We start from the raw sequence: 17,456 nt of genomic DNA on the forward strand, positions 1-17,456 counted from the left end.
ACTGCCCTGGCCGCTCTTCCCAAACCAATGCATGAAGGAGGGATGAAGCATTTCAAGGACTCAGCAAGTCAAGACAATGTGCAGGGTAAACACTAACCCCACTTCCACAAGTGTGGAGGTACCATTACAAGCTTTTATCTGTAAATGTTTGTATTTCCCAATCTTATCTACAGATACTTTTCCAAATCAATTTAAAAGTAATAGATGTTGGAGTCAATCCAAGGAACGACTATGCTCAGACCTCATGGGACTGAAAACATAAGTGTAAATGGACTTTTTTTGCTGTTGCTGTACAGTCAAGTAAGCTCATACAAAACTCGAAAACTATCTTAAGTTATGCTAAATTACTTGTTTCAGAATGAAGATGACTCTTTACAAGGAGAGACTCTGGGGCAGGGAGCAGCCAAACTGAACAGCCTGGGCTTAACTCATCTTAAAAGGCATAATCACAATCAATGGACACAAACCCCAACCTTTGTACATGTATTGCACTGCTGGTAATACCTCAACTAGCTAGACCTTGGGTGAGCAATTACCACCAAGAGCCTATGGCAACGACAGGACATCGAGCTCTATAACAAACTGTACTGAACAGTTGTTGTGCTTTGTAGAGGACTACATTTACAAAGCAGATACTTGGCTCAGTAAAGTGTGGCAGTAAATAAATGCTAGAGTCGGTCATATTTTCTTTTCAATCTTGATATATATGTGGGTAAAGTGCATGCCCACAAAGTGGACATTCAACAGTACTTCAAAGGAAACACTTCCATATACTTTACATTTCCATGCTAGAGAAACCTAAACTGAATAATTCTGATGAGAGAAAAATAATCACAGCTGGGATATTCAAGAAAAGCATTTAATTACTGGGAAAATAAAATCTCTGGGAGGCAAAAATCTTAATTCCATGCTGAGGAGAGAAGACACTCAAAAAGAACGTTTCAATAATAAGGGACTGTTCTGAATATGGATTGTATTTATGTAGCAGCTTTATAGAGCACTACTGCACTAACAATAGCAATATTGCGTCTAAATAGTAACTGATAGATTAATACATCTTAACCATAAATTATAAATTGTTGTTAGGCCTTAGACACAGTTGTGTATTGGGGCCAGATTTGTTCATAGACTTATGTAAAACGAACAGCTCACTTACCTGGGGTGCAAACATGGTGTCATATGTGGGGTTGTAGGTGACTTCTTTGAGTGAAGGGTCAAGGTGAACTCCTGTTTCAACATCTTCCTAAAACAAAAAAGGACAACATTAAATTCAACAAATGACCTTGACTCCACATGGCAGACCAAACTACATTAACATCAGCTCAATTTATTGGTACATTTACATTTGCCAAACAATATTTAGTAGTTCAAAAGCATAATTGTAAGGGTCTTTTTGATTCCAGCTAATGCTTGCTTTTGAAATTATGTCACTTTAGAAGTTCATGAAAAATACAGTTTTAGTAATTTTAAATATTACAACGTTTATTTAACAACAAAAAAAGGTAAAAACACTCAAAGCCTACACATTTCTCACCCAATAGCCAAAATGACAAACTATGAAGTACAAAGTAATTACAATATACATACGGGGGGCGGAGCTAGCCAGCGTCGATGGCGGACGCGTGAGCTCTCGGCTCCTCGCCTTAGCCCCGAAATAATCCTGATAATTTATCCTAAAAAGTGTCCTATATGCCAAAGCGGGCTCTCCTGCACCCGCCGACACCCCTAGATTCTTTTGGGGGCCTTTTTGGACATTGGCTGGCGAGCCTCTCCGGGTGGTGTGAAGAGCGGCTCCTGGCGACTCGGCCGAGGAGGACTGGGCCTGAAGCTGCGTGCTATCCTGGAGAGGTGGCCGGGTGACGTCGCCTGACGTGCAGCCTCAGAGTCGGGAGAGGACGGACTGATCTCCGGTCGGATTAACACTTGGATTTTTCCCTTGCCGAGCGTCCCCCCCCCCCTTTTTTGTCTGCGATTGCCCTACTTCAGCACGACTTGTCCTCCCAAGCAGAGGGCCACCGGCAGAGAGGACATTGAGCACATGAACCACGAGGTGGAGCGGTCGCCATATCGGTGCGATCTATGGTTCGGATCCCCACTGCGGCGACCTGCTTGACGGGTGCTGGCGATGTAGACCTGATAATACCCTGTGTCTAGCGAGTGTGGGTTCTGCCGAAGGGATTGGAGACGGTTCGTCCGCCATAACGGACGCCATCTTGGCTGCATCGGGCCTCTGGCTCAGACTTAGTATCTAGTGGCAGTGGATCGCTGTCTGGTGTATCCCCTGTATTGCCCCTGCGGCCTGCTGATTGCGAGGCGCCTCTTTGTTCTGGGATCCACCGCAACAGGGGCAGAAGATGGGGAAAAACGACGCTGCCAGGCGAAGCTCTCCTTTGAACGGCGCCGACCGAAAGGGCCTGATGCGACGGCCCCGGAGTCATCCCCGAAGGGGGCCACTGTGACCGCCCCAGCGTCCACGGACCTCCGGGACATGCTGGCCACCATGGAAAAGGGCATCCAGGACAGCATTGCGTCTGTGGGCACTAAGATAGACGCTCTGTCTTACCGCATGGACCGCATGGCGGAGCGAGTGGATAAACACGCGGAGCGCCTGGACATGGCGGAACGTCGACTCACCGAAGCCGAAGAAGCCCAGACCGAGTGGGACAAAGATAAAAAGCAGTTTGATAGACTTTTGCAAGTTATTCGTGATAAAACGGAGGACTTGGAGGCGCGCTCACGCAGGTCCAACATCCGTATTACAGGTGTGGCGGAAACAACGCAAACTGGGAAGATGGAACTCTTTGTAGAAAAATTGCTGAAGCTGCTACTCGGGGAGGAGGCTTTTTCCCCCCATGTTCATAGTGGAACGGGCCCATCGCACGTTGGGCCCACAACCGCAGCCGGGCGCGCCGCCTCGTCCCATTATCGCGAAGCTCCTTAATTACAGCGACTGGGACACTGCTTTGCGCTTGGCTAGGGAGAAGGGCAAGCTTCAACATGAGGGTATGGACATCTCCCTCTACCCGGACTTTACGGCCAAAGTGCAGGAGGAGAGACGACAGTTCGTGCCGTATAAAAAACAACTGCGTACTCTGGGCCTTGACTACGCGATGCTGTGCCCTGCCAAGCTTCGCATTAACACAGGAGGGCGATCGTATTTCTTTACGGATCCGAAAGAACTCCAGAAATCCCTAAAGACATGGACACGGGAGCGAAAGGAAGCCAGGCATAGTCAGGAGGACGACGCTGGCTCAGCATCGAACCTGGATGAACAGGACTAGAGGGCTCTACCGGGATATTTGGAACTGCTCAGCGTGAGTGGGACACTGCAACCTGGTACCGCCGCGCCACCCCAAGAGGGGCGGTATGTCTGGTCTACATGAGCGCTGCCGGTACTATCTGGAGGGGCGGCAGCCACACTGTTTGGACTTAAGACTTATGGATTGCTGGTGAGGAGGTAGTTTACCACGGTGGGGGAGGATCTGAACACTACTGAAGGTAAAAATCACATATGGAAGTTGGGAAGTGTGGCCCGTTCCCAGTGGGAAGAGATTTGCCGACTCCTGGCAAAAGTGGTCTTTGTTTATCCATGCGTGGAGACTCTTAGATGAGAGCCTAGATCGAAGTGGCATTTGAAACAGGCTGTTGGTGAGACAAACTGTGATCCAATGAGTGAATGGCGCTGCAGGAGTGGGGACGCAAAAAAACAAGCTTAAAGGGGATAGGAGAGGGGAAGAAGGAAAAAAGCTGCGCAGAACAGGGAGGGGCCAAGGAAGCAAAAGACCAGCTGGAGAGGGTAGAAAATAAAAATTAACAGGCAAGCTTCTGTGTTCTGTGACACGGCGGGCAGGGGAAGGGGCGGAGCGGGGAGAGGTGCGACACGGCAGGCAGGGGAGGAGAGGAGGAGGAGGGGGGAGGAGAGTAGGAGGAGGAGGGGGGGGGGGGGAAGAGTAGGGGAGGCACGGCCTAGCGGCCGTGCAACCAAGAAGTGAGGGGGCGGAGCTGGGGGAGGCTGTGAAAGAGAGAGTGGGCAAGGCTGCAGCAAGGAAGAGAAGCACGAATAGGGAGCCCAAGAGTGAAGCAAGGGTGAGATGCACGGACAGGGAACCTAATTTTAAAGTTTGTGCCATTATTTAGAGAGAACAGATGATGCCCCCTGTGTGCGACCTCGGTCGTGCAGTCAGTCACCTAGTACCCCGCCCCCAAAGTTATCCGCATTCCATCTTTTGCTGTCACACACAAGCTCTCAACTTTTCCCGCATATTTGCCCGAGTAGCTCATTCAAGCTATGTTTTTTACCTTTGCATTCTGGTACGTGTAGTCCTGGATTAATAATACGATATACTGGGCTTTTGGACGGGGTTGGAGGCGAACAGGGAGTTCTTAAATAGATTACGAGATCTGATTGTGCATTGCTTCTGGAAACACACCAGCTGGAAACAAACACATTAACATACAATCATGCTCCCTTGCTTTCTTTTCTATCAGCGTATTTGCTCTTGTGACCTACTTACTGTTGTAATCATGCTTTTCAGTGAACAACACAAAAATAGTTAAAGACCCGACCGTCAACCAACATAACTTCTGGCGTGGCATTGTATTTCCTAAGTATTGAAATGTAGCTAAGCAAACATTGGTTAAAGTGTTTGTTAGTTTGAGCTTGGCGCTTGAGTTACTTCTAAGGGGCCAGCCTGCTGTACCCTTCCTTATATGTGGAAAACAATCATGTAATTTATAGAACGCAAACATTAACTCTAAAATGCTTTTACACATTTCTGAGCGCCATTATGTTTGCTTTTTGGGGTCTTCATAAAGCGCTCGCGCTTCAGGGTGCTAACAGAACATACCCACCACACGCATGCCCCGCCTTTTGAATGCGTTGCCATTAAGAATTCTCTTCCACGTCATTAGTCAACACTGTCATCAGCTAGATGAGTTTGAAATATAAGTGAAAAGAGCCTACGAGTGCATATCACCTTTATTCTTTTTCTACATTGCTTACGGTTTGCACCTTTAATTGTTATTTTACACGTTTATTAAATATGTATAAAAGCTAACAATATTCGTTAAAAAAGGCTCGTGCGTTGCAAATCATTCATTTATTCTAAGGCAATTCTATATTTATATTGTTTCCTGTGCAAAGATTGTATCAGCATGTTGAATGTAAAGATGCCCGTTACCAGCAGACTGAGGTGTTCGCTGACGCACTTCCTGTGACTCAAGCTGTGTGGCTACTAATCAACCCCCTTGCTTATATCTAAGGCAATTCTATATTTATATTGTTTCCTGTGCAAAGTTTGTATAAGCATGTTGAATGTAAAGATGGCCGTTACCAGCAGACTGAGGTGTTCGCTGACGCACTTCCTGTGACTCAAGCTGTGTGGCTACTAATCAACCCCCTTGCTTATAAGACTAGGGGCGTGCGGCGGGAGTCCTTGTGATGAAGGGATTAAACCGGGGGACGAAGCAGTCCTGAGAGGGCTTTGGAAGGGGGCAGGGTGGCCGAGGGCACTCACACAGGAGAGGGCAGATACACGTTCGAGAGCGGAGGAGGGCAGCAGGCAGAAAGATGCGGACAGGAGGGGTCAACAGCAGCGGCCCGGGTAACGATATGGTAAACAAGTGAATTAACAGGCAAGCTTCTGTGTTCTGTGACACGGCGGGCAGGGGAGGGGGCAGAGCGGGGAGAGGTGCGACACGGCAGGCAGGGGAGGAGAGTAGGAGTAGGAGGGGGGAGGAGGAGAGTAGGAGGAGGAGGGGGGAGGAGAGTAGGGGAGGCACGGCCTAGCGGCCGTGCAACCAAGAAGTGAGGGGGCGGAGCTGGGGGAGGCTGTGAAAGAGAGAGTGGGCAAGGCAGGCGGCTGGGGGCATGTGCACGCGCTTTTAAGCTCAATGCGCATGCGCATTGAGCTTAAAAGTCACGGGCACTGCAAGGAATCGCCACGATTCCTTGCAAGTTAGTTAAAGAGTGGTTAAGCCCCCATAGTCTCGCAAGCTCGATGCGCATGCGCATCGACAGGCGAGACCTAAAAAGCTGAGCAGAGAGGGTAGAGGCAGGATACGCAACAGGTTTGCTGGGGAACAAAACACAGTGAGCTTAGGGGTGACAATATGAAGAGGGGTAAGTAGCACACCTTAGAGGAGTGTAGACTGCAAGGAAGCACATGCTCTCCCAAAGAGTGCGGAGAGCAAAAAAGTAATTCCCCGATGTAGAGCACTAAAAGTATACAAGGCATCCAATCAAAAAGATGCGAATGAAGCCAAGTGCCAGGGAAGGGACAACACCAAGCAGAAGGAAAGCCATCAAATATGATGCAAGGAAATGAGACTGAAAAGAAAGCCAACCAATGGTATGCAAAGGGCTGAACTGAAGTCCTCTGTCTGGTATGGTCCACAACAGGTATTGACCAACAAACCGCTAAAAGCAATCCGTAGGCAAGACCTAATATTCAATTATGAGCCATAACTAGAATTGTAATTGCAACCCCTCTTCTGGCTGTTGTCGTGCTCAAAAGGTCAAAAGCATAGCTGCATCATTGTTCATCTACTATGTCCGTTATACACAATAATTAAAACACGAAAAATAAATTACTTCAAGTGCTTACCATGGAGGTCGTATTTGAAGAGTTTCTGTGTTTGAATACATTAGCATCTAACACATCGAGAGTAGCAATGCCATTACACACCCTTATGCTAATGGTTCATTTAAAAGCATTATGAGTCAGCAATAAATGACAAGTCTAAATAGGATTCAGACAACTCTCTAGGGAGGGGAGAACGTACTGCACAGCAAGTACTCTTCCAAGCAATGACTAGGAAAATTAATCGCCAACAGAGCATTTGAAGCAGTTAGCCAAAGCCATCAATGACACGTGGATGCGCATTTTAGCACAAAAGCCAAATAACTGGTTTGGGGCAGCACCAAATGCCACAGTCAGTTTCATAAATTGTGGATAATACTAGATGGTAAGGACACACTCAATAAATCCACAGCGGAAAAAGAAAGTTGAAATATCTCAACACAACAAATTAGAAATGTGTCAATCATTTCAGAAGAAATCAAAATCTTATATGTAACTGAACGACAGCGGGTACATTCATTTGGACATAAAAATGAACTCAAAGAAGGAAGTGAATTCCAAACTCCGCATTAAGGAACGTGACCCATTTCCTAAATGGACTGTAACACAAATTAGCCATATAACAATTGTTCTAAATGTGTGTGATGTAACCTACTTACCAACAAAAACAAAAAAAACACCTACATCCTAGAACATTTGCAATTGGGTTTCTTTGGGGAGCAAAGGCGCTATATATTGCTTAAGCTCTTCTTAACACTAGAGGTGGTTCAAAAGTGACAGTTTGAACTGGCTGCAAGGCGACATACCCTGATCAACAGAACATTCCATTAAAGTAAAAATTACACATGATCGTGTGAGACACTAAGATTTCAAAAAGATGGATATAATGAGGGTGATGGGTCTGGCAATAAGAATAAATTATAACCATGAAAAGCAGACTGTAGGAAGGGCCAATCAAAATTAAAAGGCAACATGGGTGTTAGGACAGACTGGACTTACTTATCTGACCGACGACCTAAAGAACAGGTTGTTTATGTAGTCACAAGTAGGATGGTATTATCCAAACGCCATGGTAAAATGGAAGGTCTTGAGGATTTTATGAAATTTTAAGGTCAAGTCCAAGAAGGTTAGGCAAGGAGATCTAAAGAGAAGTATTTTAAGGGGGTGGGGGCTGTCTCCAAACTCTTTTATATCTAAATTGGTGAGGGGTTATCAGTCATTTGCTGGCAGACCCAAGACTCTGGGCAGGGAACAAAAACACTAGTCATAGAATATAGAGCATGGCTATCGATGGTCTTGTGGACAAGACAGGGTGACTTGAATGTTGTGTTTTCCAGCAGATGAACCCAACTGAAAGATGTGGGAGTCGGGGAGAATCGATCAACGCATTTGAGATTGTACATTAGTCTGGCAGCATAGTTTGTTGAGGGAAAGAATGGGGAGACCTGTGTATAGTTCATTTCAATAAGGCGAGACATTACCACAGCAAATAATGCAGTTTTCTGGGAGTAATTTAGCACAGATAAGATCAACTTTAGTGGGCGAAGGTGGGAGAATGCATTTTAGCAAACAGCATTCACTTGCAAAGAGAAAGCCAGACAGTCTTAGAAGTTTAGTGCTTGGTACACGAGGTTGGGAGAAGGCTCAAATTATCTGATCAAGCAAAGGGATCAAAAGGCTAACTGAACCAAAGAGCAATAGTTTGTTCCTCTCCTCATTAAGAAAAAGTCAATTATTTTCCATTCACCAGTGAAAGCGAGAGAGATCTTGGGAGGGTCATCTTCTAGTTTCACGAATAGCTATGTTCCATCACCATACATATGATCCAATATAGTAGGAGTCTAGAGCTCGGGTAGGGGGCCATGTAATGTTAAAGAGAGTGGGATTAAGATCAGAACTATGGGACCACTGCAATGGATGTCATGTATTCCTCAAAGGGAAGGGCCAAGTTTAACCTGATTTGTGTGCTATTGTAGAAAGCAGGATAACTATGCCAGAGCTGGACCACCAATATGGGTTGAAGAAATACTCGCTACAGAAACTGGATATGAAATGAGTGATTTTCTGGGTACTAGCAGAAACCAGATCCTTCTAGATGCCGAAGAACTGTTGTTTGTCTAAGTTCACACTATAGAAATATTATGTGCATACATACATGCAAGAGCTTTTTAGTGGAATGAGGATGCAGAGACTGGTGGTAGACATTTTTTAACCCTAGTGCAGGCAGACTTGTAGCCCCTGGAACATCCATTGCAGCCTATGCAATCGAATCATAGCTGTATTTTACTGCAATATGCCTCTAATGCCCTACCAGTCTGTTTCCACTGACCTACATAGTCATTAAACCATGTAGTGGTTTTGAGGAACAGTGGTTCTTGACTGAAGAAGGGGCCAAGGTATCCAACACCGCAGTCAGCTTGGAGTTTGGATGGTTTTGAATAGTTACATGGATTATTAAGAAGGGGGGATGCCTGGAATGGCTTTGAGAGCCTGAATGAAGGCCTCAGGTTTTTGTTTATTCATACTGCGCCAAAGGGTGGGGGGTATAAGTTGGGACACATTTTAGGTTCCAGGAGTGGCAATGTAACAAAGGTGAATTTAATTTAAAAATTGGTCAGACCACGATACCTAAAAGATAAAGGATCTGGATATCAGCAACTCTTGTGAAGAGTAAATCAAGATAATTCCCACCTTTATGAGCTGGTTCTTTGACCAATTGTTTGAATCCAAGGGCATCTATGTCAGCTAGTTAGCTCTGGTAGCACATTTTCTATTGAATGTCAGACAGATGTTCACACAGCCAACATATGACTCAATTGGATAACATTGCTATGTATCTGGATCATGAGCTCTATGACCTTTAAATGGAAGGAACACAAGCATTTCTTGGAGAAGGGCGGGGAATGGGTGATAGATGACCATTGTGAGCAACCACTAAAGTTGTCAGAGAGGTGACAATCTTGCTATATAAATATATATTTGAAGGATGTGAATGCAGGACCGCCAAGGATGCGAAGGGAAGACTTGATAAAAAAATACATTGTCACCTCTACGAACCAGATTCCGGTTTGTCAGTATGATGTTATGATTTGGTGGAAGGTGGATTGCTAGGTCCTCTAAGAGGCATCAATGATCCATGTCTCTGTAGTGGCAAAGAGATGAAAACCAGAAAGTTTGAAAAGGTGTATTTTATATGAATTTCTGGCTGTAGATCTCACATTTATTAGAGTGCCCAATAATACATTTGCTAATGGGGGTGAGGAGAGTAAATCATCCAAATGAGTGATGAGAGGACATAACAATGGGAAAACATCTGGGTGTGTCGCAGATGAGGTAGCATATAGAGGTTGTGATGATTTTATCTAGAAATTACTGTGCTCCCCTGAGATATTTGTTAGCGTCAGGGAGAGTCGGGCTAGGAACTGAAAATTTATCTGGGTAGACAATCACAATATTGCCATTGTTGTAGATAATTATGGTTGTATGGGAGGTCATAGTAACAGAAGAGACTACTATCTTCCAGCACCCATGTACAATAAATGCCTCTATCTTTCGAGATGAAAAGTTAGATGAAGGTAATTTCCAGAGCATTGGTATTTTATTTGTAGAACAAGAGATCTGAATTCATTTTGCCTTTGACATGGTGTAGAAGAGAGTCAGATATTAGGATTTCGTAGAATTTTTTGAGAATATTGGTTTTGAATCTTTCTACATTTGGAGGTAACCTAAGGAGAGCAGAGTATCTCAAAACGTGATGAGCCATGGGACAGTAAACTTGAACATAGATGGGTAGAAGTGGCCATTAAGGACTAGGAGTCCATTCACAATTTAATTATTTAAAGGATCATGGTCCAATGGATAGATTGACCGAGGACAAAATGGTACCCCACTTACTTCAGAAAAAAATCAGAGCCACCAATGTTGTAAATGTTATGTTGTAGTGCACAATCACCCCAAGGGGTATCACGGCGCTGTACACATACCGCTCTGGAACCCCTCCTGGCCTTTCCATGTGAAGTACCCACTCCTGCCCCCCCCCCAAGGTGAGGCCAGGCATCCTGGTGCTGTTGGGGCCGTGGTGGAGATTAAGCAAGATATTGTCCAGAGTTGCAGCGTGGGACCCATGATTAGAATAGGCACCGAGGCGAGAATTGTCAGGTCTACCTATCAAAGGAAACTCCGGAGAGATGCAGGTGGTGCACAAAATACTGCAGTAAAATGAAGATAACCCCATTATGTCAGGATACATTTAGTTAGTGAATACCCTGCTTGACAACTCTGAGGTGTTAGGTCAAACACGTTAATCACCAGTAATTGTACATAGCCATTGTCCTTTAACTGTAGTGATGTTCATGAAAGGTCAAATAAATAGGAATGGTAAAAAAAGCAGTGTTTGAACACAACAGGTGGAGGGTGGGATCTCACAAATGGCTATGTATAAAGACAAACAGGTTTTTACCTGCATTGGATCAGATGATCCCTCCACCAGACCACAAGAGAGGGAAATAACGATGGTGGTGATCGCACAGTGAACCAGAATTTGTTCTTGGTGGCAAAGCCCATACAGCTCAACACCGGGAAACAGTAGCTGAGATGACTGGTCAAGAGCATAGAGAAAATTTAGGGACAATATCCGATCAGCACAAGAAGAATACTCCTAATGCACGGAATTAGTGGCCACCTCCCGAATTTGGAGTCCGTGCTCTAGATGACAACAAACCCAGGGGCCGGCACTGCAGCCAAGGTGAGGACAGCCAGAGAATGGGGTAAGCAGAAGGTTAGGGTAACTAACTCCAAGTGGATAGCATATAATCTGGCAGGCAGGATGGCAGAATCAATCTGCACCATGGGCAGACCTCTGAATGGCAGAACACCCCTACTGCAGGAACTTGCCCCAAAAGGCGGTAGGTAGAGCATAGGATGGCATAGAAGTGTCCTGATGATTGGATGGTGTTGACTGTGATTTTTCATGATGTTCAGGGGGTGGCAACTAGAGCTTCAAGGTTTATCTGTAACCCCATCCACCATCTTGATATTTTATTGCTTTATTATTTATGGAGCAGTCCTTGGCATAAACAAGCCAGGTTCCATCTTAAATAGTTATTTGTCTCAGGCTTGCCTCATGATTTCAACCAGCAAAACTGATCTACTCTGCCACCCTCAGTAGTTTCGCTAATCAGATGAGCTCTCAGTACGGTCCCATGCTTAGGAGGTGGAGGAGTGGAAAAAGTGAGACGCAAAGTGAGGCAGGTGGCACTCTTTACACCTATCTGGAAGGATAGCCATCAAACAGGACCACAGTTGTTGGATAACAAATTCAGACCTCACCATTATCCACTGACCCCACTTTATTATAAGTCTACTGGCATCCTAAAACAATATTCTGTTGGGGTCAGCCTTCACTTGGTGGTATCCACATCTGTTCTGGTATCCACACATGTAGTAGTGTTTAAGAGGGCATGTGGCAATTTACGAGATCTGGCTGTTTTTTTGTGAAAATACCCTGTACACCGCATAAACTGCACACCTGCTGCCAAACAGAGTGCGGCAATATCATGCACAAGAATATATTTGGTTGATTTAGCTGGCACTCTGTTTAAACTGCCTCCCAGCAGAGTTTCACCTGGTTTAAAAAATTTTCGTCATTCAGAAATAAGTGCCATGGGAAGAAGAAGCAGATATGTTAAAATGATTTATCACAGTGACAGTTCCACGCTACAGTTAGAACCCCTGCTCCTTTAAAAGATGAAGCACATTGATCAACTCCAGATTAGCTAATATAAATCCATCAGGTGGCTGAAGTGGAAGCAGAGTATGTACATCCCACAGTATGGAGTAATGAGGAAGGAGGAAGCATGATGACTAAAGTACTAACAGAACAGCAATCCATATGTTGAGTATTTTGTACTTTTTCTCAAAATTACTCCTTTTGGCTCAGACTCTATAGAGAACCTATACCATTAAGTGCAAGAATGTCACTCTAGGTCCTGATGCTCATAGCCCAAGTTAACTTTTGACTCTTAAAAAGCGTATTCACAGAACAGATGCACAGAACGAAGTAGTATAGGTCACCTTTAATCACTGATGTACCAACAACAAATCTGCCAGCAAAACTCATAGAACTGGCTGCAGTATGTCCGGTTATGTTCACTTTTAATTAGGGGTGCCAGGCAGTTTGTTAGTGGAACTTTTAGGCAACGCCCAGAGACAGCTCCTACAGAGTTACGCACTACATAAATGTATTTATTTGCATTTATCTACACTCAATTCCAACCACGTTGTTCGATTTCAGTAATTTTTAATTTGGTTTAAGAAAAAAAGAAGAAAACAAAACGTACTCTAGTAACAATATGTCGGAGGAGCTTCGGGGGCGACCAAGATGGCCGCGTAAGCTCGGAGCTCCGCGGACCCTCCGACCCTCCGCAAATATCCTGCTGACCATTCTGCTCCACGTTAGTGGATATCGATTGGTGAGAGGTCGCGGACACAGGAACTGCTTTCTGCTTTCAAATCCGTTGCTCCTAGGCGAATTATGTCGAGCTGAACTTCGTGCCAGGGATGCGCCATTGTCTCATGGGTGGCCGATGATCGTACCACCGCTCCGCATGATTGGAATGCGAAGTGGAAATCCGATCCCTGCTGGCAGAGTGCGTGTAGCTGCGAAGTCGCCTGTTGTCGGCCAAGTCTACTTGCTGGCTTCGCCTCGGTTCTGCACATCTGCTTTCCTTGTCCGGGCGGTGTAGCCCTTTGTCCTCCTTGGATCCATCATGGCCGGCAGAGGAGACCCCGACAAGACGACGAACAGAGGCGTTCGAAGGACAACTCAGACGCAGTTGAACAAGATCGACTGCTATGCCCAGCAGCGGACCTCGCCCTCTGCGGTGGCCTCTTCTAAAGACTCGCAACGTGCGGGCTCGCCTGATGGCTCTGAGCCCACTTTAAGTGATATTATGGGGGCCATCGCGGGCATTTGGACTGAAATGCAAAAGCAACATGAGGTCCTGACTCATAAGGTAGACACCCTGGCAGTGGATCTCAACTTGATCAGGGCCGACCTGGGAAAGACCAATGATCGGGTGAAATCCCTTGATATAAAGACCTCCAGTTTGACTAACGATGTCTAGGACCTGCAAGCAGAGGTCCGGACTCTGCGATCGGTCAACGACCAATTCTCCAGACGGCTGGAGGATTTCGAAGGGCGTGCAAGGCGACAGAACGTTCGCATCATTGGTATACCGGAGGGTGCGGAGGAGGCGGCAGTGGACCTTTTTGTGGAAGACTTGGTACAGACACATCTCGCACCATCTGGACTGAGTAATTTCTTTTCTGTGCAACGGGCTCATCGGATACCTGGCGGCCCTCCGAAGTCGGGTGTTGCACCTAGACCCATCATTGCCCGGCTCTTCAACTTTAGAGACCGTGATGTGATCCTTCAAGCCTCCAGGAGACATGGGCCACTTAAATTTCAGAACTCCGAGGTGCACTTCTACCCGGACTTCACTAGGGCCGTTCAGAGACAACGTCAGAGCTTTGCAGGGGTGAAACGGCGCCTGAGAGACATGGGGTTTAAGTACTCTATGCTATTCCCTGCTAAACTACGGATTGAGCACGAGGGCCGGGCTCTGTTCTTCGATGTGCCAGAGAATGTGAGGGACTGGCTGGACACTTTGCCGCAACGTCGAGAAGAACACGACGAACACTCCGGTGGCGCAACTGGTGGTTCTGATCTCTAGGACTAGGTTCTGCTGTGCCGAATATGGCGGTTGGTGTCCCTGATGTCTGTGACTGTTAATACCAATGCTTTTACGTTTTTGATGTTTCTTCTGTTTTTCCATGGAGGGTGGCGGGAGGGGATTACGGAGATTCCTTACTCCTCTAGGGTCTTTTTGTAGATTAGTTTATGGGGCGACAGGCACACTGCTGGTTGGGGGGGCTTTTTAGTCTGCTGCAGGGGTGCAGGGCGGGGGGTGGGGGGTGGTGGTGGGGGAGTTTGTTTGTTCTTTCTTTTTTCTCTCGTTCTAATTCTTAGGCAATGGGTTGTGTATACTGATCTGTTTCACTTGTTGTTGAGGCTTGCTGGGGTTGGGTGGGGCCTGGGTCACGATGATGGGGGGTAGGAAACTACGTGTTCTCAGTTGGAATGTTAACAGGTTGGGTGACCGTATTAAGAGAGGGGTTGTGCTTCAATTGATTTAACATCACATGCCAGATGTCGTTCTCCTGCAGGAGACGCATCTGGTTGGAAATACATGTAAAGCGCTTAACCGTAAAGGGTACAAAATGGTGGCTCATTCAGGGTTCTCTTCGGGATCTCGGGGGGCGGGTGTTCTTGTTCGTGCGTCCCTTCCGCTTGAGATTGACACCACTGTGATCGATGAGAGGGGGCGGGACGATGGGAAGGGCGTGCCCTGACATTACTTTCAGTTTACGTTCCCCCGGGCCTACAGTCTAGCACTTTCCAGGATCTTGGTGGCGCCATTTTGAATTTGCCTGCTGGGTTGTTGATAGTGGGGGTGATTTCAACTCGGTTTGCACCGGCTCCTTGGACCGTCATCCGCCTAGAGACCTCCGTAGCTCCCAATTGTGGCTGCCAACTTTTCTCGAGACGCTGGGGCTGGTAGACAGTTGGCGACTTTTGCATCCCACACGATGTCACTACTCCTTCCACTCTGGCGCCCATGGTAGTCTTTCTAGGATCGACTACGTTCTTACATTGGCGGCTCATGCGCCTGCTGTTTCTGAGGCTCGTTTTCTAGCACGGGGTGTATCTGATCATTCCCCGCTGTGGGTCTCCTTTGACTTTGATATTGTCATGTCGGCATGGCCGGCGATTGTTAACCCGTGGTATTTCCGTACTCCCAAAACTCGTAATCTCCTAGCCAAGGCCATCGATCTCTATTTTACTGAAAATGAGGGATCGGTTGCGTCGGCCTCCACTTTATGGGAGGCATTTAACACAGTTTTGAGGGGCGACGCTTTTGCTCTTATAGCGGAAGCTCGTAGGGTTAGAGATGCTGATTTGGAAAGCATTGAGGCGGCGATCATGGAGATTGACTCCCAGTTGGAGGCTGAGCCCGATCCCGCTCTCCAACATGATCCCTCACTCAAGCAGTCGGAGTACCGTGATCTTGCTACTAACGCTGCCCTTGCCCTAGCTAAAGAACAGCAGGGTCGGATATACGACGTTGGCGATAAGGCTGGGAAATTGCTGGCCTGGCTGGACAGGAGAGAGATGGCTAGCCGTGTTGTACCCGAGATACTGGGGGAGGACGGAGTTGTTGTCACTGATCCAAGTGCCATTGCCGAGTCCTTCGCTGACTACTTTCAAGGCGTCTACACTTCTGTCTCGGGCCGGTCTGAGACCGATTCGACTGTGTTTCTTTCAGCTGTCGATCTCCCGTGCCTGTCGGACGAGGAACGCAATGATCTGGACAGGGACGTCTCTGTAGATGAGGTTGCACTTGCGATCCGATCCCTGCGATCGGGCAAGGCACCTGGCCCCAATGGTATCCCAGTTGAGTTGTATAAGATCAGGCCGGATGTGGTTTCCCCACACCTGCGTAACATGTTCCTGGAGGCGCGGGAGAATGGCCTACTTCCCCTTGACCAGAGGTTGGCCACCATTGTGGTCATCCATAAGGAAGGGAAGCCGAGGGACTTGTGTCAGTCATACCGTCCCATTTCCCTCCTGAATGCTGAGCCTAAGATTCTCGCCAAGATACTCGCCAATCGCCTGGTTGGTGTCATCGGCGACTTAGTGCATCCGGACCAGTCGGGCTTTATTCCACACCGCAACACTGCCCTTAACTTGCGTAGACTTCACGGCGCCCTGGCCAGGGCCCATACCCTTGAGGAGCCGGCTGTCCTTGCGTCCTTAGACGCCACAATGGCTTTTGACTCTCTCGAATGGAGTTACCTTTGGGCGGTGTTGGCGGAGCTCGGTTTTGGCCCGGTGTTTGTGGGATGGGTGAAGCTCTTGTACGCTGACCCGCTGGCTAACGTTGCCGTCAATGGCCGTGTCTCGGCGACGTTTGCTCTTCACAGGGGCACCAGGCAGGGTTGCCCCTTGTCACCTCTTTTGTTTGCGCTCGCACTCGAGCTACTCGCGGCCTTGTTACGGACTCACCCGGATCTACATGGTATCAGCTGGGCCCCTGGCTTCGAGGACAGAGTCTCCCTTTACGCGGATGATATTCTGCTTTACCTCACTTCCCCCTGCACATCACTTATTGTGGCATGCGATGTACTGAGACTTTTTGGTCAATACTCGGGCCTTGTTATTAACTGGGCCAAGTCTTCACTGTATGTACTGAAAGGGGACACACCGCGCCTCCCCAGAGGCTGCGGCATTCAGGTGGCCAGCCAGGGCTTTAAATACTTGGGATCTATATCTCTTGTAATGCGAAGGCGCGCTATGAACACAACCTGCTTCCCCCTCTTCTCCGCCTCCGGCGGGATGTGGAGGGTTGGCGCAAGCTTCCGCTTTCCTTACTTGGGCGCGCGGCATTATTTAAGAGGATGTCCTTGCCCAGGTTCTTGTACGCCCTGCAGAATACCCAAGATCCGGTTCCCGCCCGATACTTCCGGGAGATCGAAGGCCTTCAACGTGCCCTGCTTTGGGATGGCCGACCGCGCATCACTATCGCGAAGCTCACGCTTCCGTGGTACGATGGGGGTATAGCGCTACCGGACGTGCGTAGATATTACTGGGCCTCCCAATTGGCGGCCATTAATCATGGTTTCTATGGTCCGAAAAATAACCCTGAATACGCAATGGATAAGTGGCTCTTGAGTGGCGGTAATTACTACAGGGCGCTTTACTCTAGGTCTCTGGACAGGCAGTTGTCGGGCCTAACGAAAACGGAGGTCCACATT

At 47.3% G+C, this 17,456-nt stretch overlaps 1 protein-coding gene across 1 annotated transcript in view; it reads right to left on the reverse strand.

Annotated features, from left to right (window-relative positions):
* Window positions 1–17,456, reverse strand: part of CDC40 (cell division cycle 40) — a 480,503-nt gene that overhangs the window by 391,948 nt on the left and 71,099 nt on the right. Inside the window, exon 2 of the mRNA XM_086927386.1 lies at window positions 1,157–1,243. Coding sequence (XP_086783512.1) covers window positions 1,157–1,243 — 87 coding nt within the window. The remainder of the gene's footprint in view (window positions 1–1,156; window positions 1,244–17,456) is intronic.

The sequence above is a fragment of the Lissotriton vulgaris genome, chromosome 6, assembly GCF_964263255.1.
Source record: "Lissotriton vulgaris chromosome 6, aLisVul1.2, whole genome shotgun sequence".
Classification (NCBI taxonomy): domain Eukaryota; kingdom Metazoa; phylum Chordata; class Amphibia; order Caudata; family Salamandridae; genus Lissotriton; species Lissotriton vulgaris.